We start from the raw sequence: 22565 nt of genomic DNA, 5'->3' as shown, positions 1-22565 counted from the left end.
ATTTACGTGATTAACAACATTATGCAAAGTTATAATGGTAAATGTGAAAACATTACCACTCTGCTTCAAGACAAAAGCGTGTCCTCTCGCGTAGCTCCTAGTGGAGATAAGTTATCCTGTAAATTGCATGCTGCTAAGCTCTTTCCATGAAGGCAGGCAGTGCCAGCTGCTCGCAGGGACAGTGCCCAGGACACTGGCTTTGATCCTGTTTGACACTTCCTACATCTTAAAGATAAAAGCATTCTGTCGCACGCCGGATGACTGCCAAGGCAAGTCAGGGTTGTATCTTAAAGGGAAATGTGCAGGGGCATTGAGCAGCTGGGCTGATACTTACTCTTTTAAATAAATAATAAGTGAAACTATGAATTAGCCCTATAATCTAACCAAAATTAATATAAAAGAGGATCAGAGTGCTGAAAAATCAGGGAATAGGTTATAGGATAAATTATAAAACCAGTTAATATTTAGATAAATCTTTTAGTTTCAAATAAAACTTTTTATCCAGATTTTTAATCCACACTTCATGTACTATGTACTTAAGATTGAATGGCAGTTGGGTTTTTAATTCACATTCTTGAAGCATCCATTTATTTTTTGAGAAACCAAATGAAGAACTATGTCCAAATACTTCTCCATAGCTGCTTAGCCCCACTTCATACTTTCCTTTGTGTTACACCAGTACTGTTAGTCTAGTTACCTGGTTAACTCAGATGCCAGTAGGAACTGCAGTGGGCTCCTTTTGGCATCATCCAGCTCACATAAGCACAAATCCATGGATTTGTGGCTTTTTTCCAGGGGTGGGGTGGGGCAGGAAATATATTAAACGTTAGTAAGATTATAAATGATACTAATGCTTATTTGTCTGCACAGGACACACAACAATGAAGCACTGCAAACCAAAGATGACCAAAAGCGAATCCCTCAGCATCAAGAATGGTTTACTAAATACTTTTCCTTTTAAAACAAGGAATGTATGTTCCTATAGTACTCAGAATTACTAAAAAAGATGTTTCCTTTTCCTCTTAGGAAATGATAGTCCAATATATGATTTAGAAGAAAAAAATATGTAATTTCAAAATATATTATTAGGAACAACTGTACTCTCTTACATCTAATTACCATGAAATTACAGGCATGGATGTTGTAAAAAAGGCAGTTTTTTTAACATCCTGTATAAAAAATGCAGGAAGTGCAAAATTGTAGATATTGTTATCAGATTTTATTATCAACAGAACATGACCCTCACAATTACATTAAATATGTGATTTGTTCTCAGATACTTCCTGTCTGTCAGTCTGGCTCCAGCTGAAGAAACACCTTACGTCTGTAGGTGATTTCTCTAAGTTTACACATTTGTTTCATCAGCTGTCTAAAATCATTTCAGCTTATGTAAGTTTTTTGCTTGAATAGTTGTTAAACTGATTTTATGCTGTACAGCATGTGGTATACCTCCAAGAATAGCATGTTTATAGCAGGCTGTTTAAGAAATATTTTCTAGTTAGATTAATAAAACTATTTCCTTGTTTTATATAGTGTTGCAAAGCAAGATTCCTGTTGTGTTTCAATGCATGTAAAAATCATCCTGATAAATCAGGATAATATGTAAGTATGAATATTAAAACTTGCTTGTAAATTCCCCTTTGTATGTTTGCAAAATAGTGCTGTAATGCTGAAGTCTGAGTCAGACTGATACTTTTAGAGTTCCAAATTCATGGAAGCTGCATATTTGGACATTTAATCTCAGTATTGTTCTTATGCTTTCCTAAATTCAAAGTGAGTGAAGGACTAGCTTTGTTACATCATGCTTGCCAACTCAGTGCTAGGGAGGAATGGTGCTAAAAGAAGATATGCATAAATAAATTACCTTAGGCAATCTGTCAACATTTGTTGTCAATAAGACCTCCAGAATCTGTATTACTAGTAGTGCTCCATAATAGAAAGATTCTGTAGACTGAAACAGTGCTGATGACCGAACATCCACACTTAGTAATCTTTTGTGGCGAGAGGGGAAAGAAAACTGTATTTTGCACCAACTCTACCCTAGCTTGACATCAACAGACCACCGCTAACATTGGGAGTGCATTACATAACCTCCAGGGTGCATTTTGCGGTTTTACTTCATCCAAAAAGAATCAAGTTTTCATAGCCCAAGACCCCTTCACAATATAAGTGAGAGCCCATGGGAAACAACTGACTCATTCAAAAAAAGCACACTCTTGAGCTGAGCTGAACAGACAAATAAAAGGATGCTCTTGCTGTGTTATTTAAGGATGATTTTACAGTATTTTTCCAGGATCACAAAATGATGATAATCTTTGCAAGTATTTGCAACATACTAGCAAAATCCAGTTAGAGGAAAGCTGGGGTCACCCTTTCAAGAAAGGACAGGATGCATTCTGGGAAACATTCTGCAAGAAAACATAAAAGCTCTGCATGCTTTCCATTTAAATATAAAATCAATCCATATTTTTGCAAAAAGGATAATTTATTTGGTTCAGTTCTCTGTCTTAACTATTTATATCTGCAGTACAAATTACATTATACAAAAATGAGAAAAAGTAGAAATGGCAACACCACTTTGCACTGTTCAAAATATTCTTCAGATACGTAAAGGTCACGTTTGCTTCATTGGAGCAGGAATATTAGCAGATGCCTGTTCTAGGTAAGCTAATGGACCTTGAGGTATTTCTGCAGGTTTTTTGTGTTGTACACTGATATCTTCCAGGACCTGTTGCCAGTGTCGTAGTTTACCTAAATGCTTCTGAATTAATGCTTCTTTTCTCTGCAATTCATTTCTTAATTCTGAAACATCCTATGGATGAAAAAATACGCATTAGTAAATAGACAGTATTCATAATAACCACCTCATATAAAGACCCTGTCATGTTTTTAGTCCAAGTTCTTAAACTAATCTCATGGGGATTCTAACAGTGAAAAAGCAAGCACTTAAACAGAGATAAAGCATCATGAATGCACTAGGTCCCATAGATCACAAGTTTCAGAGAGATTATAACTTTTGGCAAAATTAGACTAACTAGTTAGTTGATCTGAAGAAACAAACATTATTCATCTTTGTGTTCCAAGAAGAGCATGTATCCAGCTTCTTCAGGTTGATGGTGAGAGCTATGTTAACATAGAAACCCAAAATTAAGGTGAATGAGGCGATCTAACTGTTCTGGTACAGCAGCTTATCTGGTACAACACAGACAAATTAATTTAAACTTACCTCTTTAATTACTTGCTCTGGTTTCTGGACAGATAGCTGCAGTCTTTTTTGTAGGAAAAAACACTCTGTTTGTCTTGCAACATCCAAAAATTTCTGGATACACTGATCAACACCTAAACATGCAGTAGCAAAATTGAAAGAGATTCCAGAAAAGAAGTTATCAGGCTGCTATAAGTAGTTTTGTGCATGTTATTAAAAATATTTTTCTTCTAGAAAGAAAACCATAAGGTTTACTAAAATTAATTTTCATGGTACGTGTTCTTCTAAAAACAGAATATATATTAGGTGTTTGTATAAAATGTTGCTCTGCAAACTTTTAGAACTTTTTTAAAGGTGCAAGAAAACATTTTTTCCCCTATAAAAGTTTTCTTACAGCTTTTACAACAATAAAGACCAATAAAACATTTTGTGGGACTTGGCTAAACAAAGCATTTCACCACTTGCCTGAACAACAAACTCACTGTACAGTTCTCAAATGTGGACATATTTAGAAAACTATTCTACCTTTCTAAATTATGCATTCTGGCTTTGATTAAGAAAAAAAAAAAAAGTCCCACTCCAGCATATGAATATAATCCAGCATACAGAATAAAGTAGCCTTCACAAGCATTTATGCTGCTTTTGAATGGGAACCTAAGAGTCAGGCCGGAGATATTTTTCAGGAAAAGGTACGCTTCCAAGAGTATTCATAAGTAAGTTTTTAAAAAAAAAAAACAAAAAACAAAAAAAAACCCAAACCCCCCACACCTTTCCATTATATCAACCCTGTGTTAGTTGCATCTCCCACACATGTACGTGTCCCACAAGTTTTCAAGCACAGCTGCCGAACTGTCTAGGTCTTCCCCCGCCGACCTCTCACCAGCGCTCCTCCCGCACCGCTTCGTGGTCGCGTCCCGGCGCTCGCACCGAGCGCTGACACAACCTCCCGCACGGCACAAACCACAGCCCGGGCCGCCGCCGCCGCCCCCCGCCCGCCCCCGGGCTCCGGCCGCCGCCGCCGCCCCAACCCCCCGGGGCGCGCGCGCCGCAGCCGCACCGGTGCGGATCTCCTCCTGGTCCGTCCCGTTCACGTAGTCCTGGCTCACGAGCGAGGCGAAGCAGGCCTAGGAGAGAGACCGAGCGCCGTGAGGCGCAGCGGGGCCGCGGCCGGGGCCGGGCCGGGCCGGGGCCGCCGCCAGGCCCCGCGCCGCCCAGGGCCGCGCCCGCCCCCCCGCACCTCGAAGGATGCTTCCAGCTCGTCCACGAGCGTGTTGTTGGGGTTGCTGCGCGGCCCCGGCGGCGGCGGGATGAGGCCGGGCGGCCCCGGCCCGCCGGGCGGCCCCGGCGGCGGCGGCGGCCCCGGCGGCTGGTTCGCGAACATGCCGCTCAGCGCGCCCGCCATGGCGCCGCGCTGCGGCCGGGCGGCGGCCACGCATGCGCCGGCCGGGGGGGCGGGGCGGCGGCCGGGGCGGCGGCCACGCATGCGCCGGCCGGGGGGGCGGGGCGGCGGCCAGGGCGGGGCGGGGCTTCCCAACACAGCTCTCCAAGAGAAGCCTGCCCGCTGCTTTCATACATTTCCGAACTATTTCATTTGCTCTGAACCCAACAGATTGACCCTCGTGAAAGAGCAGCAGTAGGATGACAGGAAAACGTTTTCCCCATGCTCTGACACCGCCCGCGACCCCCCCCCCCCCCATTCAGGATACACTTGCAGTGTTCCCAGCCCTCACCCCAGGTGGATTCCCATACAAGTAAGGTTACTTTTCCCACCACCCGTGAGTCACCCAAACATCAGCACAGCTACCCTTTCTACCTACTCCTATTTCTTTAAGACAAATAAAATTCAAGAACAGGCACACACACAAAGAGAGGTTTATTGTCTGCAATAATTACGCTTACTTTACATATAAATCGGAGTTCAGATGGTTTCAGTGATCATGTTTTGGTATTAAGTATCTCAAATAATCTGTTTAAATTATTTTAAACTGAACAACATGGGAAGACACATCTCTCAGTGTGAGATGCTCTTTCCCAGTAATGGTTTTAAAAGTATTTTCACTTCATTGAGATAGTGAAGACATGTTCAGGCATTCACCTGTTAATACACTGGAAGTATTTTTGGTTTTTTAAGGCAGTGTGGAAAATTTTAGAACTATGATTTTATTTGGCATTTTGATTGTCTTGACTTAATCGAGCTGCAAACTCTACTAGTGTTCTCGTGGGCCGTCCTGCCATGCCTTTTCGAAGATAGGGCACCTCGTCTTTATTGGACATCACACCAGCTATATCTAGATGAGCCCAGTGAGAGGCAGTCACAAATTCTTTCAGGAACGCGGCAGCTGTGCACGCTCCTCCAGCTCTGTGGGGAGGGAAGCAGAAAAACTGTGTTGCTTCTAAAGCAATACCCACAGCACAAGCACTAGGCTACTGCACCAACAGGAAAGGGTACGTGAAAGATCTTGGTACATTACCTGCTGTATTTTCCAATGTTGCTCAGATCTGCAAGAGGACACTCTGTTACTTGTTTCGTGTAATGTTCGAAGAGAGGCATTCTCCAAACTCGGTCTCCTGTCAAAATGCTGGCCTGAAAAAGAAATAGCAATAGCTTCAGCAAAATTCACTCTGGTTTTCATTTTTAATTGCACTCAGAAACACCATCATAGTGTGTGCTTATTTTTGTTTAGCTTTGATCAACCTGTCTAAAAATCTGGAGCCCAAGATAGTATTAGGTGTTTAGAACTACGCTGCAAGATAAAACACTAAATCTTACTTTTCAAACTCTTTAGATTTTGCCTTTGCAGTATCATTTTCTTCCTGCTTATGCAAATTTGCACAGATCCTTCCCTTCAGAGACTTCCCTTTAGCGGTCATAGTTCAGCCATTCATAAGGCTTCTTTGAATTTCACGTTTGGTATTGTTAAGGATGACAATTGTCTTTCTAGCAAAAACTAATTATGATCAGTAAAATAGAGTTCCTGTGCATACACAGTAAGTTCTCAGAGAATGCATAACCTTGAGACAATGATGCATGCTTTCTCCTATATGATACTAAACCATAATAAAGGGCTAGCAATTAACAGTCATCACTTCTGTAGTTTTCAATTAAATGCAATACTAAGGCCTACCTCATAAAGGTGAGTCCAAAGCCAAGATGAATTTGTGAATACTCCAGTCGCAGCAGACCCTAATGCTACATCCATGGCACCTACAGAAACACACCTTCAAGGTTACACAAGGAAGGCAAACGATGACTTGAGCTATTCCTCCACATCTTAACCTCCCACAGTATGTTTAATGTCTTAATTCTTATTACCTGTAACTTCTGAAGTATTCCAAAATCAAAGGTTTTAGTACACCTGCATTTATTTTAAAAAGTTTATTAACAATCTGATACTTTATGTGAATGAGTATGTACCAAGTATGGGTACACAAATCATGTCCTTTTCCTCATGGTCTGCAGGGCATTAGTAACAAAATCCAAGACTTTTACAAACTGATAGAATTCCTCCCTTCTAACAATGTGTTAGACAACTACTAGTTGTCTGATGGGACAAAGCAGCAGCTGAAGATACAGCTTAAATATCCCTGCTATCCTCTGAAACAACTTATATTGCATAATTCCTATGTCTGATTCCATAATCTACAGGCAGCAATACAGAAGTAATAGAAAATGAAATTTACGGTCCTTCCTTTCCCAGTAGCTTCTCTCTCCCTCTCCCTCCCTCCCTCTCTCTTCCTTCTTCCCCCTTCTCTCTCCCCTCAAGTATTTTGTCACCAGAGATGGCTATCTGGCTGTTAGCACCTCTTACAAATACCTTCGTACTGCACCTGTGTCTGCCTGTGATGAGTATCTATAGAGATTCAAGTGTGTCATCAGAGAACTCAACACAAATCACAAATACTCTGATCTTTTGCTTCTTACACTCTTCTTGACACAAGCCTTAAGCACAAAATGGACCTCTGTTACTATTATCCGGCCAATTCAAGAGACAGTGTCAGATACAGGAAGCAGAAAAATAATTTTTTTTTTTCACCTCGATGTTTCCTAGCATTTTTAGTGTGTATATGTGTGTGTTGTATATAAACATACACAAACATACTCAGCAATAACAGTATCTTACTGAAAAAATACAAATTTTCATACATCTTCCATATACTGATAATTTGTCATATGTAAGAGTATTTATTTTTTACTGAAATTCAAAACTTCTGCTAGTTCTTTTCCTAAACCACATAAAAGCATCTCAGTTGCTTTTGAACTCAGGCTGGCTTTGTATACATGGTACAGTTAATGCGACTAACAAAGAGTACGCAAAATGAAGCGAGGAAGAGATATTGGTTACCTGTTAATGTTGCTGCATTCACGATAGCCCTTGCATTGAAATTGTGGGCATAACAGAGCGCATCAGCTAATAGCAGTCTTCCTTCTGCATCTGTGTTATCAACCTTCAGGTACAACATTACAAAAGAATAAAAAACAATTACTGAGGACACCCCTTTAACTGATGTCTCACATTCTCTCAAATAGCCAGTTAGCTTGTGACTGCTCTGTCACCTAGGATCTTAAGATAATTAAAATTTACCCAGAATAGGAACTGAAAAAGAAAAGTAGCTGATGAACACTTATGTTCATAACATTAAAAGCATACTTGTAGCTGAAGGCAGTTACCCTTCAGCACTGCAACCTACTCTACATGCTGGGCCTCTGTGCTCACTTCCTTGTTCATCTACTGAAAAGAAAGCCTTTTGGACCTTTCTCCTTTTAGAAAAAATTTATAATGAATTACAGTGTTCTCTGAGTCACTAGCACTTTCTTACAGATTTCTTCTCGGTGATTTCCCTTAACATCTAGTGCTACTGAACTCAGCATCAAGGGGAAGAACTTCAAGGAACTGAAAGGTTCAGCAGGTCAAAGACGGCAGAATCACAGAAATCCAGAGAGACTGAGCCATATTCTTCTGCAAAAAATTAGCAGTCCTCTGCATGATGGCTTTTGCTACTATTTAGTTTATTGAATTATTACAGCATGGTTTGGATTAAATAAAATAGGCGTTTGGGGCACCCACTTGGCAAAGTACTTGTGAACAGACAGACCCTATGACTCAGAGTTCTGCCTGAGCAGAGCAGCTGGCAAGGTAAAGATCTTGATTATGTCAGCAGGAAGCTAATACTCTTATATCTTATTCTAGAGAGCAGGGAAAGTGTCCTGAAAGGTCTCTGTGAAGTAATTATATTCATTCTGACTGAGAACATATATTTATAAGCATTATAACCTCTTGTGCTGACACAAGGTTTTCTAGTGTGTTCAGTAAGTGACTACACTTTTCAGCTTTTCCTGGTAATTTTTAATACATCTAATCTCTTAAAAGTGTATTTATATTTGAAAGAATGCTGTGATAACAAGTTCTAATTAAAAACATGCTTCTTACATTTATGAGAACAGTACATTTGCACTGAGTATCTTTTTAATGCTTTTTTCAAACAGGTACTCAGACTGCAGTCAGGTAACTTGACTGACAAAAACCAATTCACTAAAAATACCCAGAATCCAAGTTTCACATGCATACCTGTATTGTTTTTCCATTCTTGGCTCTAACTACATCCCCAGGCTTGTTCGCCTTACCACTGGGCATATTTTCACAGAGGGGTGCCAAACCTCAGAGGGAAAAATAAAATATTAAGTGTTACTAGTTTATCACTCAGAAAAGATATAGAAAAATACTTAAGGGAAAAGTCTTTAAAAAGTAGTAGTATTCTCATCTTCATTTTATACTCAGTACTTAAATTTTCCTGGTTAGCAAAAGACGTAGTCCAGTTCTCAATCAGTGAAATTTCAATGCATGTTGCACCACTGTATTCTCTCATCTACTCCATTTTAACGCTAGGATTTACTTTTAATTTATGCCTCTGAAAGTGAGATTAGAGGCACTTTAAAACTTACCAAGGCTTCTGCCAACAAATATTGTTATACATCTTCCATACGTGAATAATTTGTCACATGTAAGAGTATTTATTTCTTACTGAATTCAGAACTTCAAATTACCTCTCTGAGCCATTCAAGTTCTTGTCATTGCAAATAAACATTACATGATCTCAAGAGAAGGCCAAGAATTGCCATAAAGCTCCAAAACCACGAAGAACAAAAAAGGACGGCAAAAAGTGAGAGCCCACTACTCCCAGGAAAGCTCTGCTCCTGTGTTCCAGCCAGAGCATAAGCAACTAGACAATTATGGGCTGCTAGTTTTCAGCCAAATTACATACACAGACTTTTGCTGCGCTGCTTTCTACTTAGTACTTGAATCATCTCATACTTTCAAACAAGGAATCTCTTGAGGATGTGTATCTTTCACTGCCCTCTACCGGCTGAGGCACAAAAGACCCACTAAAATAGTTTCCTTAAAGTTGAGGTTTCTCAAATATTTTAAATTTACCATAGAATAGATGGTAACTGTTTTTGCTGTGATTCCTATATAAACTCATTTAGTTCTAGCTGTGCAACATTTTTTCGGGACTATAAAAACATTGCTCATATTCAAAAATAATTTCAGTAAAATTTTTTCTTTAATTTCTGCCGAGATATTCACCTAAAGAAATGAGCTGATCTCTCTTCCTGCTCAGCGGGGGCAAGCAGTGCAAAGGAAGTAGCTCAGCTAACTCCCTTTCATTTCTAACTGCTTTTACAGACACCCACATTCCTCCTTGTAATGAAGGACCAGGACTCCAGCAAAACTCACTGAAAATGAGAGTTTCTAGACAACAGAGACTCCTGAAATCTAAGAATCATGCCCTCAAAATTTTAATTGTCTTGTAATATTTTACTGAAGAGAAGCTAGTAATTTGACAATCAAGTACAAATGAAAGAGAGGTTGAGCAAGGGAGTGAGAGACACAGGTCTGGAAGAGTGCATGATGTTTCTGTAAGATAGTTACCACTACTGAGACTCAGAAATAACTTTGTCTAAAAAAGACACTGTAAAATTAAAATGTCCCAATTCTCACATACACATACTTACCAATTATGTTAAGAGGTAGATTTAAGGCTGCTGCTGCCACAATGGCTGAACACACAGTTGCTGCTCCTCCCATATCTGCTCTCATTGCATCCATACCTGATGAAGGCTTCAGTGAAATGCCACCACTGGAATAAGCATAACAAGTATCATCCAACATCTAGGAGTCAGGCATTACATACCTTGATAATATTCTTTCCATCCATATGTTTTTAGCACCAAATATCAGCAAACACTAGAGTCAGTGTTTTCACATGCTCTTGCAACACCCTAGTAAGCATACCAAAAAGCAACATATCTAGGTTTTCGTTTCAGGTGAAACATGTCCCTGAGTTATTTCCTTATAATTAGGATACCTTAAGACATCCAGATAACCTGCAATACACTAACTAAATAAACAAGTTTTTTCAATGGCCATCATAATATCAGAAGAGTACAAAAGAACAGAGTAGTAGATTTTAAATCACTATATAGACAGGAAAAAGACTGAAATTCCTCAGTAATTATATATGTGGAATGAAAAGGAGGTATAAGGAACTACTTCAAAGAATGAACTATTTTCACTTTGCCTAAGCATAACTGATGTCCAGGGACAAACTGCAATTCTGAACATGTAAATTCTTCATCATGAGATTTGCTCTGGCCAAAGAAGAAAAAAACAGCTCTTTGTATTCCATGGATTTCCATTTCCCTCTTACAAGCCAAGGGCATACCAATTCTACTTTGTCCAGTCATTCAAGCTTCACTTCAAGCTTGTCTTATCCCCAGGGAAGGCAGCACAATCTACTAGATAGTTCACTGGAATGACATTGAAAGATGTGCTGAGCAAAGAAAAAAGCATCTCCCTGATGAACATGAACAGCAGAAAGGCATGAGCAAGGCTTTATTTCTGTTTTTAATGGGATTACAGTTAAAAGTGCTTGTCTCTTGGCCAAGTTCCAAAATTAGCCCATCTAAGCTCCATCCCTTAGCAACTGGATCATAGCTTTTTTTCCCCTTCCCTTTTAGTCATTAAAACATTAACAGACGTACCTGTCAAATGTAACTCCTTTTCCTACAAACACCAGTGGAGAGTCATTTGTATTAGTAGCACCTAAATAGTGGATCTCCAGGAAGATGGGAGGTTCAGCTGAACCCTTAGCTACACTCAGGAATGCTCCCATCTGTTGTGTTGCTATCCAAGACTCCGGTCTGGAATAAAAACATTTATTTTTAAATAACCAAATTAGTTTTTTTTTCCTAAAGATCACAGTTCTTGAAGGATTGTGGACAATACTATAAATAATTCTGTTTTTCTTTATTATTTTGCAACTTGTCACTTAAATCCCACCATTATTACTTCTTTGTAAAACAGAAAAACGCTACCTCAAAGCTGCTGCTTGAGGGAATTATTTCTTAACTGTTATTCTATACTTTCTGCACCAAAAACATTTAAGCCTATGGCCTAATGTGCAAGTGACGTCTTTGAAGGTATATGGAATAATAATGCTGCAGTAAGCTAGAGTCTAGTTTTTTGTTGTCAAATAGATAACAAGATGCAAAGTTGATTTCTGTGCATCTTTTACTTTTCATCAAAATAGCCTAAAATCACTTACACAGCCAGTTAGCCCATTTTCACTGAAGGTCAGTAACTCGAAATTCAGATGCAAGAAGCATTAGCTGCTCAAAATCAGCTGCAAAAGCTTTCATGACTCCATCTCATCATTTTAGAAAGTTAAAAACCCCAGGAATAGCCATAAATAGCCAGGGAGAAGATATCTAGTGTTTGCAGTCTATTCACTGATTCCTCATTACGCCTCCTCTCTCACAGCATTTGTGTCAATTAAGTGATTAATAATTTTGCTGTGTCGCAGCATCTTGCTTATTCTGCTAACTTAAAGCTCCCCTTACCCTTCAAGAGAGGATAACTAAGGCACACCCTCATACCTGTTTTGCCAAACACTCCCTCTGTTTTTGTCATTTAGAATGGCAGAGTGAAAATGAGAACACACTACAGATTTGAATAATGTCCAGCACATGTTATCTTATCCTATACAGGAATCATTTTACTAGAGCTTACCGTATGTGGACCTTCACATTGCTGCTGAAACGTCTTAGCTTCTGTTCAATACACTCAGCAAATTTGATGGGCGTTATAAAATTAGCTGGAGCCTCCATAAGGTACCGAGCGAGGTTCTGACCCTCAGCATAGATAACGCCTTTTTGCCAGGCTTCATCTTCACCACTAAACAGTATCGTATAATAATCACCATAAACACTTCCAAAAGTAAAATATTGTCAGCATTCATCTATTCTCTCCAGTTTGAAAATGCAGTATCATTAAGTTAGGGCAATTAAGAATGTAATTTTACCCCTACTACAAGGAATTTAGGAATTACATGTTGGTTGAGATCCAATGTCTGCCTAGTCCAGTGTCTCATCTCTGATCACAGGTAGTGCCAAATGCTTCAGAGGAAGCTAGAAAAATCCTGGAGTAGACAGATGTGAAATTATCTGTCTAATACATTACATCTTGCTCTAATCCTTACTAGTCAGAGATTGGCTTAAATCCTTTTAAATTAGGCACAAGGTTTAATATCCCTTCCAAAATTTGCAATTGTATTAGTTATAACTGCCCTGAAAATTCTTACTTACCATATAAAGCCTCCAATTCTGTTCACCTTGCTGAAATATGATTATGGGATAAGAGTGGATTTGGATCTCAATTCACACGCGTTCAAGATATTTTACTAACAAAGACAGAGCAAACATTCATATAGCTGCCTGCACGGGAAATGGGGATGCCTCTGACTCCTTTGCAACATGATCAGTAGAAAATTTCTCATTTTACTTAGATAGAATCAAAAAGCTTTGCCTTAAAAAATTTCACACAGTGGGTAATCAATCTGGATTCCACTTTGCAAAAGAGCAACACAGTGAAGAGGAAAGCCAGGAGGAATATAGAAACATTGCTTAGGTATATAGGGACAGAATGAAAAAAGCCAAATCTCAGCTGATGCTGAAAATGGCAAGGAATGTTGAAGGCTTCTTCATGCCTTTCACAGGTACAGCAGCAGCAAAAGGAAGATCAGGAATAACACTTTCCCCTCGCTAAACGGCATAGGAAACCTAACCATAAAGGACAGAAAAGGTTGAGCTTCTCAATGCCTGCTTTGCATCAGTCTTCCTTAGTAAGGTTTGCTTCCAGGTCCCCCAGTTCCTTGTGCTTAGTAACAGAGTTTGGGGAAGAAAACAGAGGGACACTCATTCAGGACTACTTGAGCAAATCGGATATATACAAGTCCATGGACTTAGGTGGGACGTATCTGGTGGTGCCGAGGGAGCTGGCTGCTGTCATTGCAATGCTGCTCTCTATCTGTCTGAAAGGCCATGGTAACTGCAGGAGGTCCCTGACAACTGGAAAAGGCAACTGCTATAATCACCTTCAAGACCAGCAAGGAGGAAGCTAAGGGGAACTACAAGCCAGTCATCCTAAACTCTGTCCCCAGAAAGATTATGGAGTAATCTCTTTTACATCACAACTCATTTCAAGTAATTTCTTACTTTTATCTTGGGCCTTTTCTAGAAAGCAGCATTTAGTTAACATTATCCTCGGAAGATGGCATGCTAACAAGGTATACGGAGCAAACACTGTAAACATGAAGTGGAAAACATTTCAGGATGTTCAAGGAAGCAGTAGAAGCTGAGAGAGAGATTGCTGATACATCTATTATTTCCATTTCTCTTCATAAACACAGTTTTACAAAAAACAGATAAGCTTTCCTTTCGCCATCACCTTCCATGAAGCTGAGGAGTAACTACAGGTTTCTTCTTTTGCTTCAGCTCATTGTACTCGTGCAGTCCAAGTACAGCACCTTCTGCAGCTGCCTGAGCATCTCCACAAGGGTCCACTTCAACATGAGGGATCTCCAAATCTTGGATTTGCCTACATCCAGCTGGAAAATACAGTAAAGCACTAATAAGACTACTGCATAGAATGAGTACTGCATAACAGCAAAACAACAACAGCAAAATCTGTTTCTGAGGTGATCAATGTAAAATTTAGAGGAAAAAATGACGTAGTTTTACTGAAAGTATCTATTTATAAGTAAATCAACTGAAAAGATCATGCAGCAAAATAACTAAAACTAGCTGTTAATGACTATCTATTGACAAATTTTGATCAAAAAAAGATCACTTGGTAGGTTTTAAGGATTAAATCATTTAGCAGGAATTGTTACACAGTTGTTACAATTCCCTAAGATCACCTCACATCAAAGAAAAACTACCATTCTAGAGCATTATGGGTTATAAATATTTACAGGTATCAGAAATTCGCTGCAATATAGTTTTTGATATCTTTTCTTTCAAGTTATATTATACATGCTTTTATAAACATTAAGCAATATTAATAATATATTCTATTAATTTTATTTTGTACCCAAATAATTTAACAGTAGGCTGGTAAATGAGACAATAAGGCCTAGCAGTTTGAACACACCTCTTTCAAATATGTGTGACTGACCTCCTCTCTCATACTCAGATTATAAAGTCTATGGCAAGGACTCTTTTTATTCTTTGTTTATACAAACTTAGACATGATGCAGCACTCATCCTTGACTAAGAGAGCCTCTAGACAGTATATTATTAAAAATAACTGGTTTGCTTATAAGGAGAATAAGATGGGTTCTTATTGTATCTCTGCAAATTGAAATTCCTGAAAGTATTTATCAAATTATGGAGCACCTCAGTCACATCTTAATGCACATGTATCACAACTGCAGTAACACAGAGAAAGAAAAGGCCTCCTGTGCCTGTAACAGATAAGGCATCACCCTATGTACCGACTGTGCTCTTTTTCACAATGCAATACAAACATCTCAGTTACAAACTAGAGGGGCAAAAGTAAATACATGTGCATAGCTAAGTACAGTGTAAGCATAAACTGAATCAGCTTCAAATAGTAGTAATTAATGAAGCAAGTATATTTTTCAGTATCACACTCTGAATGGATTGATTTACATTTGGCCTGGTATCTTCATAAAGATCAGATTTCAATGAAGGATGCATTCTTGCAAAATGGATACCCTTAACTCCTTCCTCACTAAGGAAAAGCTTGATGAATGTCAGTGAGAAGAGAATAGTTGTCCTGGATCATGCAGCAAGTCTTGCATTTCAAAACAAAAGAGTATCTAGATGGACTTATCAAAAATGGAACATGCTGCATCCTGCCAAGTTTCATAGACAAAATACTTCAAAATAACAACAATAATAAAAAAATAATAATTAACCTGCAACAGCTGCCCGAATGTTTTCTTTGTCTTCATTCCAGTTTTCCTGGTCATTTACTCCAGCATTCTTCTTACCCAAACCAACTACAACCACACTTGGAAAGTCCTACACAAAGCCAACGCACAAACAGATTCACTTTCTTCATTGTTACAGCCACAGCAGAGAGCTGTTATGAAAACTTTTCAAATCAAATCCAACATTAAATATCGTACTCTCCACATAAAGCATGTTTCTACACAAGAGCGATGGGATGGTGCCATTCTTGTACTCTGTCATTTGCCACATGAATACAATCAGCTGTTCTGTTGTCCTGTTAATTATTTGCATTGCAGCTGACAGGTTTTTATGCTCAACACACAGCAAACTTGACACTCCCAAGGAGAAGCTTAAGAGTTCTCTGAAAGCAGATCCAACTCTTGCTGCAGAACAGAGGCTTTCTGTACTGGGAAAGTGTAACCATTGTAGCACAGTACTGTGTTTAAGCTAATAAATTCACGTGTTAGGGCTCCTCAAATGGCAGCAAAAGCCTAACTTTAAGCTGGTGAATCCTATTTCATAGCCCTGTGATATACCATGTTTGTGCAGACAAGAGTTCTGCCTAAATAACAGTCCCACTTCTTGTTTTCATCTTCAGAATTTTAAAATATTTAAAACTACAAGACTTTAAGACATCTGATGTCTATCAGTCTATAGTGGGACTGGCCATTACCTTGTGTTAAAGCTGCCATGTTTGCAAGTTCTCTGATCCAAAACCATCATGCTTTAGCTAGTTCAGTAAGCCCTGGTGAAGAGTACACTACCTTCAGAGCAGGACTTGTATACAACTTCTCATCTTGCAGCAAAGTGAAGGAGCACAGGACTGCACAAAAGACCATGCAAATATGGGGAGCACAGAACAGGGGAAGGGTTTCAATACAAATCACACTTTTTGCTGAGGGAGGTGAGAGGGAGAAGGGCAGAGCTGTCTCATTCATACTAGCACAACCCCAGCTTAAAATAAGATGCAATGGCAGATCTCATACATTACTAGATATGAACATAAAAAGCCATATTCATACCTGATGTAAACCGTGGAATATGCGTGTTTTGCCTTTCTTCAAAGGTGGCCCACAACTAGAACACAAAAAGTTTCTTTCAACAAATGTAAGCGCTATGGGAATACGTTTTACGGTAAGACATTCATTCCATAACCACACAGCATTCCTCTACATTGCACTAGGACGCTGGGCTCAATCCTGCTTCACAGAAAATGACATTCTCCACAAGCATTTTGCACCTATTGCCTCCGTGCGTGTGATTTTTCACAGGACTCTCCCTCCCAGCTGCTGGGCCTGGCAGAGGCAGACACCAGCCCTAAAGGCAGTACAGATACCAATGCCAACAGCAAGGGCCCCAAATGCCGTTCCGGGTACGCGAGCGCACGTCCGGAGCTCCTGCGGCACTTACAGCGACAGCAGCTCTCGCAGCCTGCCGGATACGAGTCTATCGAAAGCATCTCCCGCGCTCGTGAGCTGGGGAGCGCCTTCATCCTTCCCACTTGAGTAGGTTCCCAGAACAAGGCCCTGGAGAGGGATACACGTTAATGCAGAAAACTCCACAAAACTTAGAGAACTACCCGAAAGACAGCAAGCACACAGCGTTTAGACGGCGCCTACTCGAGTCGCTCTACGCGCTCCTCCCAAGGTTACCGAGCGCTTTCGTAAGGCGGCATAAACCGCTCCCACTTCAAGCGCGGATGAGAGGCGAGACGGAGCGCGGCTGCAGCAGCAGCATTTTGCTCCACACGGGCACGGACACACGCACACTCCCGCGGCGCGGCGCGGCGCGGCGCGGCCCCCACCCCGGCGCCACGAGCTGCCGCCGCCGCGGCGGGCCCGCGGGGCTCGGGCGCCGGGCCGGGCCCGCCCGCGGCCCCCGCAGCCGGCCCCCGCAGCCGGCCCGCCCCCGCGGCCCCTCACCTGCGCGCCCGCCCGGCGGCTGCAGCCCCGCGTCGCGCAGCCGCCGGCCCGCGGCAGCTCGCGGCCCAAGCGCCGCGCCGCCGCCAGCAACATGGCGGCCGGGGCGGGCCGCGGCGCGCTCCCGCCTCATCAGGCGGCGCCGCGCGGGGCGGGGCGGGGGCCGCGGCCTGCGGCGGGGCGAGGTGGATCGGGGATTGCGGAGGGCATCGCGGTGAGCGCGCCCGCACGGTCTAGCTCGCGAACCGAGAGGCAGGTCGCGGCGAGCGGCTCGCTGCCCGCTGCCCGCTGCCGGCGCGGGGCGGCGTGCGGTCGCGCAGGTCCCCTGCCTGCCCGGGCGGGCTGGCCAGACTTTGAGAGAGTCTCAGCGTGAGAAGATGTAGTAGCTGAAAATAAAATAAACAGCCAGTGAAAATGACTGCGGTAAGGTTTCCTCAGGAAAATCCACGCCCGCATACGCGGTCAGCGGTGGGAGAGCAGAGGTCGGTCGTGCTGGTGTGGCAGGAGTGGGGAGTGGCTGGCACCGCCTGCGCTGCCAGGGTGCAGCGCGCTGCCGGCGCTCACGGAGCTCGGTAAGGTCCCGCTCGGCCTCCTGACGGGCGCCGCCGCGCTGAGTGCTGTGCTTTGGGGCTGCTTCGTAAACTAAAAGCACTTCTTAAGTAGAATTTTACAACAGTAAAACTGTTTTTATAAGACTACTGAATGGAAATGGCATTTACTACACAAAACAGCAGTTGTCATTGGTCTCTAGATAAAAAACAAAGGAAAAAGAGCACAAAAAATAAGTATTTGAGCCAAAGTTGTTAAACTCAGAGGCTTAAGGTGAGGTACAAGTCCTTATGTTATTGTCTAAATAAGTGGCCTAGTCAGCAAATGTGCTGAATATCTGCTTACTCTAGTAACTTAGTAATACTGGGTGTTCTGCACATTTCAGTGATAAAAGTTATTTGGATACATAAAAATATGGTTATAGGCACTTCTGAAAATACAAGGCCTTTATAATATTATTTTTGTGAAGAGATATTTTCAGATTAACATGAAGGAATTTTTATATGTCCTGATATGTTCCTTTAACACTTTAGATCTCTCCTAAAAGATGTAATTACTTTTCAAAGAGTGTTTCACAACAATAGTTATAAAACCTCACGGTTGACTATGAGTAATTGACTGCAGAATAATTTCTTATCATTAATTTAGATGATGGTATGTGTTCACTATGGTAGTTACATTCTAAAAATGACATATTTAAATGCATATTCTTTTCACCAAAATATTCGTTACTTGTGACCTGAAAATTGTTTGAATGTTTGTGAGGATTCTGATACTTCATAACAAAGTAACTTTTCCATCCATTTAACCATTTTAATTTTTGTTTTCATTTTAGTACTGTTCCATTATACATTCTTTTTACTTGACTTCAGATAGAAGCAAGATTTGGCAGAGGCAGACTATTAATCTGTCATAATATTATTTTTCAGGTGATCTGAAAGAACTACTGCTTGGATTGTTTCCTTTCAGAGGCTGGAGTGAAACCTTCATCTTGCAGGTAATCATTTTTTTTCATCTACTGGCATCCTATAAACTTCACTTTTCTCACTTCTTTACCTTCTGGGGTTTGATAATTTCTGTTTTAACACCATTTCACACATACTTAGCCCTGTGTTTCGCCTAAAGTTTAGCTTCATGGATATTGAAGTTCTCTTTTCCATTACTGTAGTACATTATCAACCATATCTTATGTGGTCCTCTCAATTTTTCCAGATAATTTTGAGAAAGTAATTGGCAAATGTCCATTCTTTCTGTTTTGAAATAAATCTATATTGTCAAAGACTTATGATACATATATCTCTTTCTAAACAAAAAAGATATTTCACCACAGTTTTTAAAAATATCTCAGATGCAAATTTTGTAAAAACTACAGTGGATAGCATATATTCACTGCATATATTGGTCTGTAGGTATTTCAGAACTATTGGTATAGTTTTGAAAATAATGATATTTCTAGCATTTCTTTTTCCCACACTCAACATTAATTGCTGGTATTGTAGACAACTTTAAAAAATACCGAAGATTTTTGCAGGTGGCATCTGTACTGATGATGGCACCAAAATTGTCCATCCAAATCAAAGCTGAAGAGCCAACGAGCTGTTTCTGTTGTGACAGTTCACTTCATCAAAGTACTTTTATGTAGATTTCTTAGTACATGATATCTTCTGGTGCAACGTTTGCTTCCTCTGTTTTAGTCTTAATTTTAGGAAAATTAATCCCACTTACGGCTATTAGCAACAAATTTACTGCGTGTGCTGTGGCACTTGCCACACAGAGCCAAAAACAGTCTTCAAACTGTTCTTCTAAGATTACAAACTGAAAGACATTTTCCCGAAAATTGGCAATTCTTTCGGTGAGGTGATGAAGTTTTACAGCAGCCGTAAAGTTGGTGACTGCAAGTACAATAAATCCACCTGCAATAAAATGAGAAAGCATTCATCATTGTTGTCAAAACAAGCCAGACATTTTGGTTGTGCTTCAGAAAAGCTTATTAAATATGTAAGTATTATACAGAATAGGGACAGACTTAAGGCATGGCTTACACACTTTCAAAATGCTTAGTCTTTACTATGTGACTAAACATTATAGCAGTGCTTATAATAAAGTCCTTTTATAGTGATTTGGAGGCTAAAGACTGTCATTGCAGCTCCTGTAAAACGTTGACAATAGAGGCTGAAACACAATCTAACAGTTCTGTTTTGATAAATGAGAATTCACCGCTGACTTCATTTTATTTCGAAGCAAGGAGGTACATTATAAGGCAAGAGAAGTAAGTTTTACTTTTAAAATTTTATATGAATGTGACTGGTGGAAAAAATATTTGTAAATGATTTTACCTGCAAGGAAATTCCAAAGGCATACTCCTGCTGGACCTTTAATAGCCCGGTAGGGAACTCTGATTACATTAAGAATGCAGAATCCAAAACTGACCAGAGAAAAGAAAAGGGCCACACAAAGGAACATTATAATCATCACATGCAGGCCTGTATTCAGCTTTTTCACCATATGTGGGAAAACTGGCAAGAAAAGAAATAATTTACTCAGCATGTATTTTTTCTTGACAACAGTAAACATCACACTATGCTCATGCTATAAACTCAGATTATCCACAAATGAGTTTTTACAGATGCAATCAATTCAGGTTGTTATACACATTTTAGTTCACAGGGCTTTAATTTATTTGTCACTACATCAAAGAAGGATGTTCTACCGCAGGAACAATCCTTTGCATAGGATCTGTGAGTGAGGAATGAAGATTCATTCCCTTCTGTTCTTATTTTCTCATGTGATCCTCCTTCTCTCTCTTCCTTTCTTTAATTCTGGCTCCAGTGAGATCTAGTGTGTATTCATAATCATATTTCCTAATCCCACAGTTTTCCATTTTCAAGTTCCCTTCTTGGTTTCTCATCCAGTGTTTGCACCCCTTCAGTGCTCATCTGGGCACCTGATGGTGCTTTAGTTACATTTGTCTGAAGTTTGCCAAATACTGTAGGCAGGGCTGGCTTTAGGTTCTGTGAGGTGTTATGTTCACGTATTTTGGTATGCACAAGCTCCTTCTCAGCTGCCTGTTGCTTGCCTGTCCCTAGGAAAGGCAACTTTCTTAATCTGGTTTTGTTTTTGTAGCCAGAGTTGCTTAGCTGGAGGGCCAACTCAGCCAGCGGCAGGGAGCTGTCGAGCACCAGAGCATTCCGTTTATCCTGCAGCTCCTCAGTAACAAAACCAGAGGAAACATGAGCAGGAATCGGAGCTGACATGCTGACAGGAAAGACACAAGCTGATCAAGAAGAGTGATCAGAGAGTTAAGCCTCGCACACTCATAAATGTTTTGAAGGCCTAACTATGAAGGCCTAATTATATTACTAAAAAGAAGATACATCATGTTATAAACAAATAAAACAGATCTGAGTTCTAGCAGATTATTCAGGAAGCTTCATGCTGTACAAACTTCATGCAAAAATTCAAGATGATACCTCACTCTACGGTAATAGTGAGCGAGGGTAGCGAGATGAACCTATGGGAAACTAACTGATTTTCTGTAGGTAATTTTTTTCAGCCAGCTTGACTTCCTGAGCTACTCCAACACACGGCTACATGCCAGTGCTGCTGCAAAGGATGGGGCAAGACAGCATAGCTGAGGGTCTGGGAGAGGATGAGGCTTAACTTATTATAGTGGTTTAAGGTTCTGTGGATTGCCCCGCCAAACTACAGATCTTCAATGCAAAATATTATTTTCAGTACAGCACAGGATATGTGAAAACTCAAAGTCATCCAAAGTACAGATCAAAATCTGAGTACCTTTGAGATGTTAGGACAGCTAGAGAAATGCATAAATGAGACCAGCTGAATATACCTCTAGGTCTTGGGGGGCAGGAGAGGGGAGCTTAACAAAATCAAGGACAGAGGGGCAGAGATCTTGCTCAGAATGCTTGGCATGGGAAGGATTCAGGTAAGGAGAAATTATGACTTATGAGGGCATCTCCAAGTCATACTTCCTCCTATACCTCTGACTGGGATAGATATAATGAGCTCCACTCATTCCAAAAGACTAAAAGGAAACCCTCTGTTTAGCCATAGGGATTATTTTTATCTTGATTCCAGGACTGCATCTGAGAATATAACTGAAAAAAAATCTAGCCTGTAAAGATGTAGATTTTACATTCACACTCAGATCCTAAACCATAAAGACTACAAGTGAGCAAAAAATACACATTTAATAATAATGATTTGCATTCTACAAGTTCTGTAAACACAAAGCATAGGGTGCTTTTAAAGTTGAACTAGACATTAGACTAAAGATGCAACCAAAATTGTACTTACTTGTGAATTTGGAGCGACGCCCACCCAACCCACACTGGCGGATCTTGCCGCCCTGAAAGAGTCCATAGTAAATTTCTCCAATGAACTTCACCAGCTCTGGATCTGTGGCATTGACTAAATCAACTCCTGTTTTGCAAAGCATCTTTCCAGTCATCCACTTTTGGTTCCCCATTGCAACAACAATCAAGATAAAAGATGCAAAACTTATTATAGAAGCCAAGGCAAATAAAGTCTTTTTAAAACAGCCAGGCATCCTAGT

The 22565-nt window shown here is 40.6% G+C and overlaps 4 protein-coding genes across 4 annotated transcripts in view; 1 reads left to right on the top strand and 3 right to left on the bottom strand.

Moving 5' to 3' along the window:
- Window positions 1–961, top strand: part of FAM184B (family with sequence similarity 184 member B) — a 46124-nt gene extending 45163 nt beyond the window's left edge. Inside the window, 1 exon segment of the mRNA XM_062574616.1 lies at window positions 871–961. Coding sequence (XP_062430600.1) covers window positions 871–961 — 91 coding nt within the window.
- A 1505-nt stretch (window positions 962–2466) lies between these two features.
- MED28 (mediator complex subunit 28) lies at window positions 2467–4607 on the bottom strand. Its single transcript, XM_062574580.1, has 4 exons — window positions 4443–4607; window positions 4263–4329; window positions 3227–3339; window positions 2467–2812 (listed from the first exon to the last, which is right to left on the bottom strand). Exons 1-4 carry the CDS (start codon window positions 4605–4607, stop codon window positions 2615–2617), a joined length of 543 nt encoding a protein of 180 aa, XP_062430564.1. The 3' UTR covers window positions 2467–2614.
- A 454-nt stretch (window positions 4608–5061) lies between these two features.
- Window positions 5062–17536, bottom strand: LAP3 (leucine aminopeptidase 3). The gene is made up of 13 exons (XM_062574505.1): window positions 17444–17536; window positions 16932–17047; window positions 16544–16598; window positions 15485–15590; window positions 13990–14149; window positions 12274–12438; window positions 11247–11405; window positions 10218–10342; window positions 8773–8861; window positions 7549–7651; window positions 6331–6410; window positions 5677–5789; window positions 5062–5564 (listed from the first exon to the last, which is right to left on the bottom strand). Exons 1-13 carry the CDS (start codon window positions 17534–17536, stop codon window positions 5366–5368), a joined length of 1563 nt encoding a protein of 520 aa, XP_062430489.1. The 3' UTR covers window positions 5062–5365.
- A 1957-nt stretch (window positions 17537–19493) lies between these two features.
- On the bottom strand, window positions 19494–22559 carry CLRN2 (clarin 2). The gene is made up of 3 exons (XM_062574737.1): window positions 22307–22559; window positions 20326–20505; window positions 19494–19902 (listed from the first exon to the last, which is right to left on the bottom strand). The coding sequence occupies exons 1-3, from the start codon at window positions 22557–22559 to the stop codon at window positions 19637–19639; spliced, it is 699 nt and encodes a 232-aa protein (XP_062430721.1). The 3' UTR covers window positions 19494–19636.
- Window positions 22560–22565: the final 6 nt, after the last annotated feature.

Source organism: Rhea pennata, chromosome 4 (genome assembly GCF_028389875.1).
Source record: "Rhea pennata isolate bPtePen1 chromosome 4, bPtePen1.pri, whole genome shotgun sequence".
Taxonomy (NCBI): domain Eukaryota; kingdom Metazoa; phylum Chordata; class Aves; order Rheiformes; family Rheidae; genus Rhea; species Rhea pennata.
Note: the sequence above shows the minus strand (reverse complement) of the source record. Positions and strands in the feature narration are given on the sequence as shown.